The sequence below is a fragment of the Crocodylus siamensis genome, chromosome 4, assembly GCF_052110815.1.
Source record: "Crocodylus siamensis isolate JL-2025a chromosome 4, ASM5211081v1, whole genome shotgun sequence".
Taxonomy (NCBI): domain Eukaryota; kingdom Metazoa; phylum Chordata; order Crocodylia; family Crocodylidae; genus Crocodylus; species Crocodylus siamensis.
The window spans coordinates 95,924,589-95,936,044 of NC_143398.1; the positions used below are offsets into that span (position 1 = coordinate 95,924,589).

At 45.2% G+C, this 11,456-nt stretch overlaps 1 protein-coding gene across 4 annotated transcripts in view; it reads left to right on the forward strand.

Annotated features, from left to right (window-relative positions):
- The window catches only part of PDGFB (platelet derived growth factor subunit B), a 28,613-nt gene extending 19,595 nt beyond the window's left edge, over window positions 1–9,018 (forward strand). For all 4 annotated transcript variants that reach the window (XM_090043007.1, XM_090043008.1, XM_090043005.1 and 1 more), the window contains one exon: window positions 1,505–9,018. Coding sequence is in view for 1 of the 4 variants with exons in the window: in XM_090043009.1 (XP_089899135.1) it covers window positions 1,505–1,590 (86 nt within the window). In the remaining 3 variants the exon portion in view is untranslated. The remainder of the gene's footprint in view (window positions 1–1,504) is intronic.
- Window positions 9,019–11,456: the final 2,438 nt, after the last annotated feature.

Below are 11,456 nucleotides of genomic sequence, written 5' to 3' on the forward strand. Positions count from 1 at the left end.
GTGCTTGCTGCTGTGTCCATGCTGGGGCTCACACTCAGCTCTGCGCATGCACCTCACTCTGCGTCTCCTATTAGTAGATGGCAGGACAGAGATGCTCAGGAGTACTAAACCGTGCAGTTCAGCGGTTCTCAACCTTTTTAGACATCAGGCACCCCTCACTAGACTGAAAGCACCCCACAGTTACTCTTATGAATTGAGTGGCAACCCATTTCAAAAGCTAATTGCTTTATTACAGTGGTTTCCTCCTTGCAGAGGGACCAGGTAGTGGGGCAGGAGTAGCAGTTAGGCAGGGAGAGCCTGAGCCTACCCTTATCTACTTATCTACTCACGCCTTATTTATCCCCTCACACTTTTTGAGGCCCCTCTTCAAAGGATCTCAAGGCACCCCAGGGTGTCCTGGCACCCTGGTTGAGAATCACTTGTGTAGTCTGACAAAGTAACAGGGCTGGGCTAAAACAAAGTAAATTTATCCTATGGCCTGTTTAGTATGCTTGAACTCTAGCAGGCAGAGGTGAGACGCCGCACTTTGCCCTGGAGTCCCTGCTTCACACCATCACCTTGCTACCAGCCTGACATCCAGACTGTGTCCCCTGTATGATTCCTCTCCTTGGAGATCACATTAGTTGTTTCTCTTGTGGAGCTAGCTCTGATTCCCTTTGCATACTGAGCCTGCACTGACAGTAAAGAGCTAGCATCCATTTTGTGCTCTGTGCTGAGGGCTTCCTTTTTTTTCCCTAGATTTATTTTTTATTTTTTGGTTAAAATGGCAGAAGGACATGCGCACAGCAGTGTTCTGGCCTGCATCACCATGTTAGTGGGAAGTCTGAGAGCGTAACAAAGGTCAAAAAATATGGAAAGGAGAACTGGTATCTCTGTAAATTTGATTGACATCCTCTCAGTCCTAGGGGCCTCATTCTTCTTCTGCTGGCCCCAGAGAACCTGGGCTCTCTCACAGGTCTCTCACAGAAATGGGGTGTAGGACTGTGCACAGGACTGGGAGCAGGGAGCCTTCTAATCTAAAAGGAAGTTGTGTTTCCTAGTGGATAGAGCCCCGAGTCTGGGACTCAGGAGACTTGTTTTCTATTTCCAGCTTTGATATGGGCCTGCTGAGCAACTTTGATTAAGTCACTTCTCGCAACGCCTCAGTGTCCTTACATATAAAATGGGATGGATAATGGTCCTGCCTTCTTCTGTAAATTGCTTTGAGATCTTCTGGTGAAAAATGATGGCAAATACCTGCGTAGTGTGATTATTATTTCTGCTTTCAGCACTAAGACTGCCCTGGTCTAAGTCAGAAACTCCTCTGGACACTAGGCAGACACAGATCCAAAAGCAAAAGTGGTGTAAAGCTATTTTTGCTCTAGTGCCAACCTTGCTGTGGCTGTGGCTGTGCTGGAGAAAAGCAGAGGATGTCAGTGGATTAGTCTCTAGGGCTTTTAGGGGACTAGCAGATGGAGATGGATGCTTTAGTCTTATACAACGTCTGGTTTTGTTTCATTTCCAGGTTTATTTAATATATTTGCTGTATTGCCCCCATGGGGTCCTCAGAGCGATAACTTTTCCTCTTCGTCCGTCTGCCTCGGTGCCTGACTTGGACAACAAATGGTGCTTGCCTTTTCTTCTTGGACCTTCTCCCACCAAAGTCTCCCCTCAGCTTCCCTCTTTTCGTATATTAACAATGTTTTAAAATTTTCCAAGAAAGAAAACAAAACATTAAAAAAAACCCACAAGAAGCCACAAGCAACTGGGATAAGACAAGGCCTTCCCTGCTGCAGAAGACAGGATGGGAAATAGGAAAGAGAAAAATGGGTCCAATTTCCTTTTTTGGGGGGGGAAGGGATCAGTTGGGGGGGTGAGGAAGTGAGGAGAATTGTCTTCCTTTTCCTTCTCAATTCTGTTACGGGCAAAGGGCTCGGACTGAGGTCAATCATTGCAATGGACGTGTTTCAAAGCAGACGGATCTCAGATGAAGAGCAATCACCAATGATGGAAAATGCACTAAGGATTTTTACTGGCACATCTGGACAGATTTCTTTCCTTTTTTTGTTTGTTTGTTTTTTTACATATGTGTGTGTATATATTTTATTTTAAAAAACCACTAAAACATACAACATCTCGGGGAACAGAACAAATGAATGCAGAGCGCAGTTACCACACTCACCCCAGCCGCTGCAGACTGGAGGGCATTTGGAACAGTGAAAAGATGAGGACAGCAGGCCAGAACCATTCTCCAGCACTCCCCACCAGCCCCTGACAAAGGCTATCATTTTGGCACACAGCTGTTAGCTATTGAGGGTTGACTTTCCAGTCTTGGACTTGGGTTATTGTTTTTTAATTAACTTCGTATGTGTGTGTATATATGTGCGTATAGATACCTATATATTCATATATACATACATACACATCTATACGTGCGGGTTTTTAAATGGGTTTGTTCCACAGTGGGAGGAGCCTGCAGGCAAGCTTGTATGTGTCTTTCTGTGTCGGTATGTCTGTGTGTGTATGTCTGTGTGTGTGTGTGTGTGTGAGCAGTGATCTAATTCCTCTGCTATCCCTAGCTCAAGTCTTTTTTCCCCTTTGCTTTTCCCTCTGGTTCACAACTGCCCTCCAGGATGCAGAGTGACAACATCATTGACCAATGCACATGTGAGCTTGTAAGCATTACTTCATCTGGATAAACTATGGTTGGCTGATCCAGGATCCTGAGGGCAGCATTATAATACTCAAGATGGTTCTGAGAGCAGTTTAACCCTTTTGTGGATGCACTGTCCTTCAGTTTCTTTCTCTCGTTTCACCCATTCCCTGCCCACACACCTGTTTGCAAACACATGCAACAGGGGTTTTTTTTCCACATGTATTCAAGCCCTGCCCAGTTTTTAAATAACTGTAGAACCAAGGAACCTATTGGAAAACTAAAAGTCATGGGGGAAGGAGGGCAAATGGGAGAGAGTAAACCTCTAAATTTGCAAAAGTGATTAAAAACAGAAATAATCCCTTTATTGGAAGACTGAAAGAGAATGGCTGTTTGGTGTCCCTAGTTCCTGGCCATCATAGAAACACTTAGGATTTGAGGGTGTAGAGGGCAGAATGATTCTCCTATGAGAATGCACATGCAGTCACAAGAAGTGTGTCCAGCTCTAGGCTCCCCACTACAGAAAGGATGTGGACAAACTGTCCAGCGGAGGGCAATGGAAATGGTTATAGGGCTGGGGCACATGACTTATGAAGAGAAGCTGAGGGAATTGGGTTCATTTAGTCTGGAGAAGAGAAGAGTGGGGGGGGGGGAAGGATTTAATGGCAGCCTTCAACTACCTGAAGGGGGGATCCAAAGAGGATGGAGCTGGACTGTTCTCAGCGGTGCCAGATGATAGAACAAGGAGCAATGGTCTCAAGCTGCAGCAAAGGAAGTTTAGGTTAGTAGGAAGAACTCTATCATGAGGAGGGAAGTAAAGCACTGGAGCAGGTTACCCAGGGAGATGGTAAAATCTCCATCCTTGGAGGTTTTTAAGACCTGCCTAGACAAAGCCTTGGCTGGGATGATCTAGTTGGGGCTGGTCCTGCTTTGAGCAGGGGGTTGAACTAGACGACCTCTTGAGGCCCTTCCAACCTTCATTTTCTATGATTCTATGAATTGTTCAGAATGTTAATAGTATTATTGATATCATTATTTATGTATATTGCAATAACCCTTACAGGCTCAATCACTGACCCATGGTGCCACCCAGTGCAATAGCAAGGGGGGTGTGGGTGAGTGGGGCAACCACCCTGGGCGCTGAAGCAAAGGGCACCAACAGGTGTTGCCCAGCCAGGGGACGGCATGGGACAGAGCTGTGAGCAGCTTGTTTGGGGGGATATTGGGGACGGGGAGTGTGGCTCCTGCTGCTGTGTGCACTCCCAGGCAAGCATGGGGGCGTGTAGCCCCCAGACCTATGCACAGGGTGAAGGCAGGCTGCCACTATGGGTTTTGCCTCAGGCACCAAACTTCCTTGCTGTGGCACTGGTGCCACCCGGCTCTGTCTTCTATCTGACTTCAGGCTAATATGGCTAACTACCTGTCTACACAGGAGAGGAGAGGGGAAGTGAGGCAGAAGAATGGGAGTAGGGAGCACTTCCCTTCCAAGGAACAGCCTCTGGGTCACTCAACATAGCTTATACATTGGTGCAGAGGAACCAAGAAGGAGCATAGTGATAACTCTACTAACTGCTCTCGAGACTGTTGCAAACTGATGGCCCCATTCACCATCCCTGCTCCTTACTTTAAACTGTAATTGCCTGGGGAGATGAGCTGGAGGAAGGTGATGAAGCAGCAAGATGGGCATTAGCAGAAAGATGTAGATTTCCCAACATCTCAGACTCAGAGCTCTCTTCCTAATGCCAACTACCACCACCTTTTTTTGCCTTCTCTTCCTTCTCCCTTCAACCTGGAACCTTACAAGTCTTAAGACACTTTGTTCTCCTGCTCCAAAATCAGGTTCCTTCAGTTTGTAAAGTTGGTGAGGTTTTATTTTATTTTTTTTGGCTTTTTTAATGTAAGATTAATTTATACTCAGTACTGTATTTAAAGTTGTAAAAAAAAAAAAAAAAACCAAAACCAAAAAAACCCCCAACAAAACAAAACAAAAACTCCCAACAAAGTCTGATATTTGTGTGTATGTTCTACAGTGGGCAATATTAAAAAGGGGGTGGGAAATCGAAGGCCAGCCAGGGAATCTCTTTAATTTCTAGAACATTGTAACTGAGATTACAGAATTAGAGCAGCCAGCATAGGAAAAGTCCTTGCTTTTCACATGCACACACATACACACATGCACACCCTTGTCAGTAGCCAGGGCAAGGTTGTTCCCTACAGCATTATTCCCCACTGGACTGGGCCTTTCCCACTAGACTGGGCTATCTGGTTTTAAGTGACTCAGGTGTTGGGGTTTTCCCAGACTTTAAAGCTCCACCGTTGGCAGACATTCCAGCATCCAGCCAGAACACTCCTTTGTTCACTTCCACCTTGTTAATTCACGTTTTATTCCTTTGAACAATTCACAACAATTCATTTCCCTCCATGGAATTTACTGTCTTCAAAGACTTGCAAACAGCATATCCCTCCTGTTAGTCAATGTCTAGACAGTTTCAGCTCTTTTTCTCTTTCCTCATAAGGGTTCAGAAGGCCAATGTGTTTCCCCTTCCTCTGAGTAAGGGAGGTGTTGCGCATTCTGGCACCCATGTGTAAGACAGCTGTCCTATGCCTCTATGCAGTTAGCATATAGGTGGGTATAAGCAGCCTCCTCCCTCTGGGCCAGTCCACAAGCAGCTACTGAATCTCCCTTAAAATGAGCAAACTCCTAGGCTACAAAAAGACTGCATTTGTCCCAGGATAAACCATTTTATCCAGGAACAAAGTGCAGTTGTTCAGATACTAATGTTTGTTGCCTCGGGATAAAACCTAAAAAGGCTCACAGTATAAGAAGTACTAACAGTTTATCCCAGGACATAGTAAAGTGTGTCTGAATGGTCATCCTGGGATTACATCATTAAATCAATGGCGGAAAAGCAGAAGTGCATTTAGCCATGTACTAAACCCTGATTAGAAGGGTAATGTGTGTATATACCAGTCTCAGCATTTTCTGTTATGGGTCAAACACAGGCACAACTTGTCCAAGGTCAAATGCAATGCATGTTCCCATCCCTAGAGCCATTCCCCCTATGCCTTCATTCCCTAATTCCACTGCCTTGCTCATTGTCCCTGTTATACATTGTTTTTCTAACTAGGAAAGTAACTCTGAAGTTTGGAGAAGTAGCACATAAAACTCTGCAGGCAGCAATTTGAGTTCAGTTGTATCAGGCTACCCCAGAATTTCCCCTGCAGTTTCGCTCAGAGACATTATTCTTCCCTTTCCTTCCTGAAGTACCCAATTCTCTGTGCTCTGTGATAGAAGGAGCTGAACAACAGCCACCAAAATACTGAGCAGAGAGGGTAGGCCTAAACAGGAACTGCTCATTCTGCTCCATAGGTAGCAAATCCATGGAGCTCCATGTCTTGCTTAATCCTCAGTTAAGAGGCTCCCTCCAAATGCAGGGCCTAGGGTCTGGGGTTCCAAGGATCCTGTCATACTCCACCAATCTTCATTTAAATTACAGAGGCCAAAAGGGAGTTTTGCCTGCAGCCTGCACAGCACAGTGGGATTAGCAGGGCAATGGTACTAAGGAAATCTAGGACAGATGATAATGCTGCTGTCTTTGATCTAGAAATTGGGACTGGGATGTCTGTGAGAACAGGTGTTTTCTCCTCAAACTCTTCCAGGATGGTCTTGTGATTTGAGGGGCTTCAGGGAGGTTGATACAAGGGACATTGGATGTAAGGCAATGGAGAAACGGGTCCCTGCAAGAAATTGTACTTCCACTTGTGAAGAAAAAGGAAGAGCTGCATTCCCACTTCATAAACCTGGGATAGGACATGTTCCCTGTCTGCCCTTTATACATATATGGCCCCTGCTGCAGCCATTCAAAGAGCCAAGTGCAAAGCCATCTGCAAGACTGGTAACAAGCAGGTTTGTATCTAGGTTCAAACTATGCTAAGGTGAGTAAGTGTGTTGCAAGAAACCATTGCTTAGAAAACCCTGACATTACAAGAAGCATCTTGCTCCCCTATGTAACAGCTGCCTTAGCTAATTGTAATACCTAACTGCAGTATCTTGGAGTACACTTGGGGTAATCAATAATGTTTTCTCTACAGTGAAGCCAAGAAACTACAGCAATGCAACTGCACAGGTACAGTCACACCTCCAAAGTCTATCTCATAAACCAGTGCCTTGCATTTAGAAATTACGTCTGTTCCCAGAAATTGTGCTGGACCCTACTGAGTAAATTCTTCAAGTTGTGCAGTGTGCTGCCCATAGAAGTGCCAAAGGGTTTCTGAATATTCAGGACAGTGAGGCCAACTCTTATGATTTTGTTCTGTATCTTAAGAGAACTGATGCTTTTACTTAAAGCCCCAGGTTTTGAGGACAAGGGACTATGTGGAAAGTTCATCTTCCATTAAAAAAATGTGTCTAACCCTTGGGCCTGGTGTAAAAAGCCTGAGAATTTGATATAAAGGCACATGACATTAATGACTAAAAAACCCGAGCAGGCAAATAAAAATAACGGTGTTTATTTATTTTTTTTCTCTCATGAGTTTTCAATAGTCAGGGTTAGGATTAGCAATACTGAAAACGTTTCATAACAACCAATTAGATATACTGGGCACATCTACACATGCAATTAATGTTATTTGGCTTTCTACTGCACAGTAAATAGTTTAAGTATTGCACAGTAAGTACCTGCTAATTTACTGTACAGTAGGTACTTGCACATGTAGATGATGACGCTTTACTGTGCAGTAGATTAGTCTACTGTGCAGTAAAGCATCTTGTGTAGACACAGCCACTGTATCCTCACTTAGGGAGTAACTCAAGAAAATGATGTGCTTAAATCTTAAATTTTGTCCAATAAGGGCTGAATTCTGAGGACTCATTATTGGGACTGAAACACATGCTTAAAGTTATGCTCTTGCTTGAGTGCTGCCCTGAGTGGGGAAGCTTTTCTGAATCAGACCTTTCAACAGCCAGCCTGTGACCATCACACTGCTGAACATGGGACTGGCGCTAGTGACTTCAATGAGCCCACTGGTGTGAGTAACTACACATTAATGTCAGCTAAGGAGGTGGGTCACAACAAAACCGTTGCTGTAACCAGGGCCTCTGTGTTGTGTGTATGTTTGTACATGCCTCAGAATATGTCCATGTCTTTCTATAAGAGTATGTGTGGGGGCGAACTGTGTGTGGGGCGCAGCAAGGGGAAAAAACAGAACACAAAGGAGGAGGAAAATATGAGGAATTAGAAACGCAAAGGCCGCAAATCCAACTGTGCAGCTGTTTATCACTTATCTTCTCACCACCCGTGACCAAATTCTGTTGCTCCCTGAATACTAAAATCTCTCCATGACCAAGTGAGCGTGGCAAGGCATTGAGCACTTGCTGTCTTGGAAGGCTTTGTGTGTAAATTGTTACAGACTCCAGAAGTTTGTGGATTTCATCTCTGGGTGTAGAAAGCAGATCTGCCCCAACAAAAAGGGGTGGGAAGTGAAACGCCCCCAGTGTGGGCACAATAGAGTGGTGTGTTGGAGCTTTGCCTGGGCCTGCATCCCAGACAGCTGCAGACCACAGGATGAATGGGAGAGCCATTGAGCGTGGTGAGTACAGGTCAGTATGGGAGCACTGGTAGTGCCTCGGTACCGAAGGAAATAGACCAAGTCCTGCTGGTCAAATATATGTATTACCTCTAGGACTTGCTACTTGACTCCACTCTGGGGACAGACAAATTCCCAGGGTCTTCCCAGCCTTGGCTGCACATACTAGAGAGTGCCACTGTCCAGAGAAGAACAGGACCAAAGAAAGAATCTCTTCCCCCACTCCCCTAATAGCCCACATTCTCATTTGAAGCTCAGTAACAGAAAGAGTTTGAAGGCAATTACACTCAAGTCTACATGTTGTGGGGAACCTGGCAGCAGGAAGGTTTGCGGTTTGACAGTCAACATTCATTTAAAACTGTTTGGTGTGAGTTTTCTGAATGCTTGGGAAAACAAAGGACCAACAGAGATGGGGAAAGGCTGCTTAGCATGTACCTGTGGAAGTGCTAGCGGAGCTGCTCTCGTGTCACTCTGTCAGTCCTGTCAGCTGTTGAAACAAACAGGACTAGTTATCCAGTCCTTGAATCCTTACAGGCTTCTACCAATGCACCTCCATCCTGACTGGAAGCAGCCTCTGCTCACCCAATCCAGGGCCTCACACAGGTCCTCTCTCATGCATTTTTGGGCAGTGGTGCAGCTGTGCCAATGCTACCAGTCATTAAGATGTCAGTGCACTACTGGGGGCGTTCCACTCCTCAAAGTATAAGATTGGATGATGTGATGGTAAAAATGTCTGCACCATGTTTACATTCTTGAACCTACAGCATTGCTAAATCATAGGCATGACATATCCGTTGCTTGCAAATACACCTCTTCCTCTTTAATTTAGTAGCAAAGTCACAGCACTGAGTTAGTTATTGCACACTCACCCTTCTGGCTATGAGCTCTGATGTCACAAACACAGGATGATGAGATCAACACAGGGTCAAGCAGGAGAAGCAGTGAACCTAAACATGCTTGGTGAGAAAAGCTCTTACTCAGACGTGCCTGCACAGTCATAGCAAAGGCTGCATGGGAAACAACCAGCCAAAAAGAGACATCTTTCATATGCATGTTTGGTTTGTTTGCTGCTGCAGAAAAGTCTCCCTTTTTAGGGCAGCTTATTGGGGCCCAGGCATGTAGATGCAGTTACCCCCTTACTCAAGCCTTCAAGTTTTGTACTATTGAACCATATACAAAGTCATATCCATTATTCATATCGCCTTGCCCAGACTGGTTTTACAGTCACTGGTATCAGGCACTAGGATTTCTGGGGCCATGTCCTGAAGTACTTAGCGATACACTGAACTGAGCTGCTTTAGGACTTGTTTCACAGTGTTTTGCAGGAGAACTTGCCTTGTCCTTCCTGGACCCCTAAGTGAAAGTGTTTTCAGCCTGCCAACATGTTGAACAAACACATTTCTAAATCCGCATGTTCTTCGTGCCTGCCCATTCCAGGTGCCACAGAGGCATTGATGCAGATCAGGATGATGACATGCTCCTGCTTTTGGCATTATTAATACTGCAGAATGCAGGGTAAGGGCCCAAGGCACAGTAGAGGCATCCTAGCAATGGAGGGGGACCCATGGAGAGCAGAGGTTGGGCCTGACAGGGAGATTGTGCAGGCTGTATGCTCATGTGGCTGAGTGAAGGCAGCTGATAGAAGCTGTGACAGTTGTGAAGTCTTTCTATGTAACCTGCCAGTTCCAGTTCAGGACTGCAAACAAAGCATGGTGGGATGATGGTCATGTAGATTTGGGGCAGGCAGCAGGAGTGCAGCTATTCCACAGAAAGAAAACTTGACCCAGGATACACAAAGGAGGGAGCTGATAGCAGTCCAAAAGCTGAGATTGATTGTCATCTGGAAGCTGCCACAGATCCATGGCTAACCAGCTTGGCCTTAGTAAATCAGCAATTGCTAATGTGGTAATAAGTGTCTCTGAAGTGTTTATTGTTATGATTGACCCACAGGCAGTAGTTGCTGCTAATGTGCCTTCAATAATACCTGTCTTAGAGAGAAAGAGGATTGCAAATTGCACTAGGATCTTTGGTGTTACCCTTAATGGCACCCTCTGTCCATAATCTACTGATCAACTGCAAAGGCTACTGCTTAATTGTTTGGCAGGCATTGGGTGTGCATAAACAGAGATTCATAAACACCAACGAGATGTTCACAAGATGTCATGCTGGCCTGTTTTGGACAAGAAGGGTCATAAGTCTTTTTCAGTAATGTGGAGCTGTATAGTGTGGTTGACATGTTTATTTTTGGAAACTCATCTTATCATTTATTGTTCTCCCTCAAGAGGTTGTGCCTGACATCAGAGCCCCTGGCAGAAGAAGGTTTGAGGATAACCTGATCAGTGGCAGGGTGGTACTAACGTGTGCATTTGGCTGGCTGAGGGCCAGAGGGTGCAGCATATGTCAGCCTTTTCAGATGCGTATGTGCCCAATGGCATCTGTATTCCTGGGAGGTTCTGCACACTGAATAATATTCATGAGGTTCAGGGGGAGAATTTTCACCAAGACTTAATGATGACACCAAGATGCTACTGATTTACAGGCCCAGACCAGAGAACCAGAGACTTCACTGCTAATTACTGGAGCTGGAAGAGCAAGGGAAGCTGGAGATGCCTGTGTGCCCCCATCCATAGGGGAAGATGTGAAACCCCGGCAGAGGACTATGATATAGTAGTGTGCTGTGCTGTGTTATGCCTATCAGATATCCATTCATCACATGGAATTGTGCGATTATAGTGCAAACCCAGCAGCTGAAAAGGATAAAACCTCCTGCTGCCACCTCCTTTCCCACCTGGCTATGAATTCACATTCACACAGGGTATTCATATCCATAGACACCAATATTGTGTACAACTAAATATATTAAAACAATCCAAAGCAAATACAAGCAGCCCCAGCCACTACTATGTAAAGTGTGCAAGCATTAATAATAGTGCAATGCACTATGAAAACCACCAGAGATACTCATCAGCACAGTCACAGAGGTCATGGAGCTGTACATCACCAGTTGCTTGTCTTCCTTTCCTTGGGGTTGCGTGCGGATAGAGAGAACAGGGTATGTCTACCCATGAATACTTCCATTCTAAAGAGTTGCTCCTGCTGAAAAGGGGCCCAGGAAAGCTGCCTCTTTTGGGGGGAAGGGAAGATGGGAAAGTGTGCTGTAACTTTAAAAGCAACAGAGGTGTTATTTACGTGGAAAAAGTGTTTCATGGTAATGATGGAATGTGTTTGTGTTTCACTA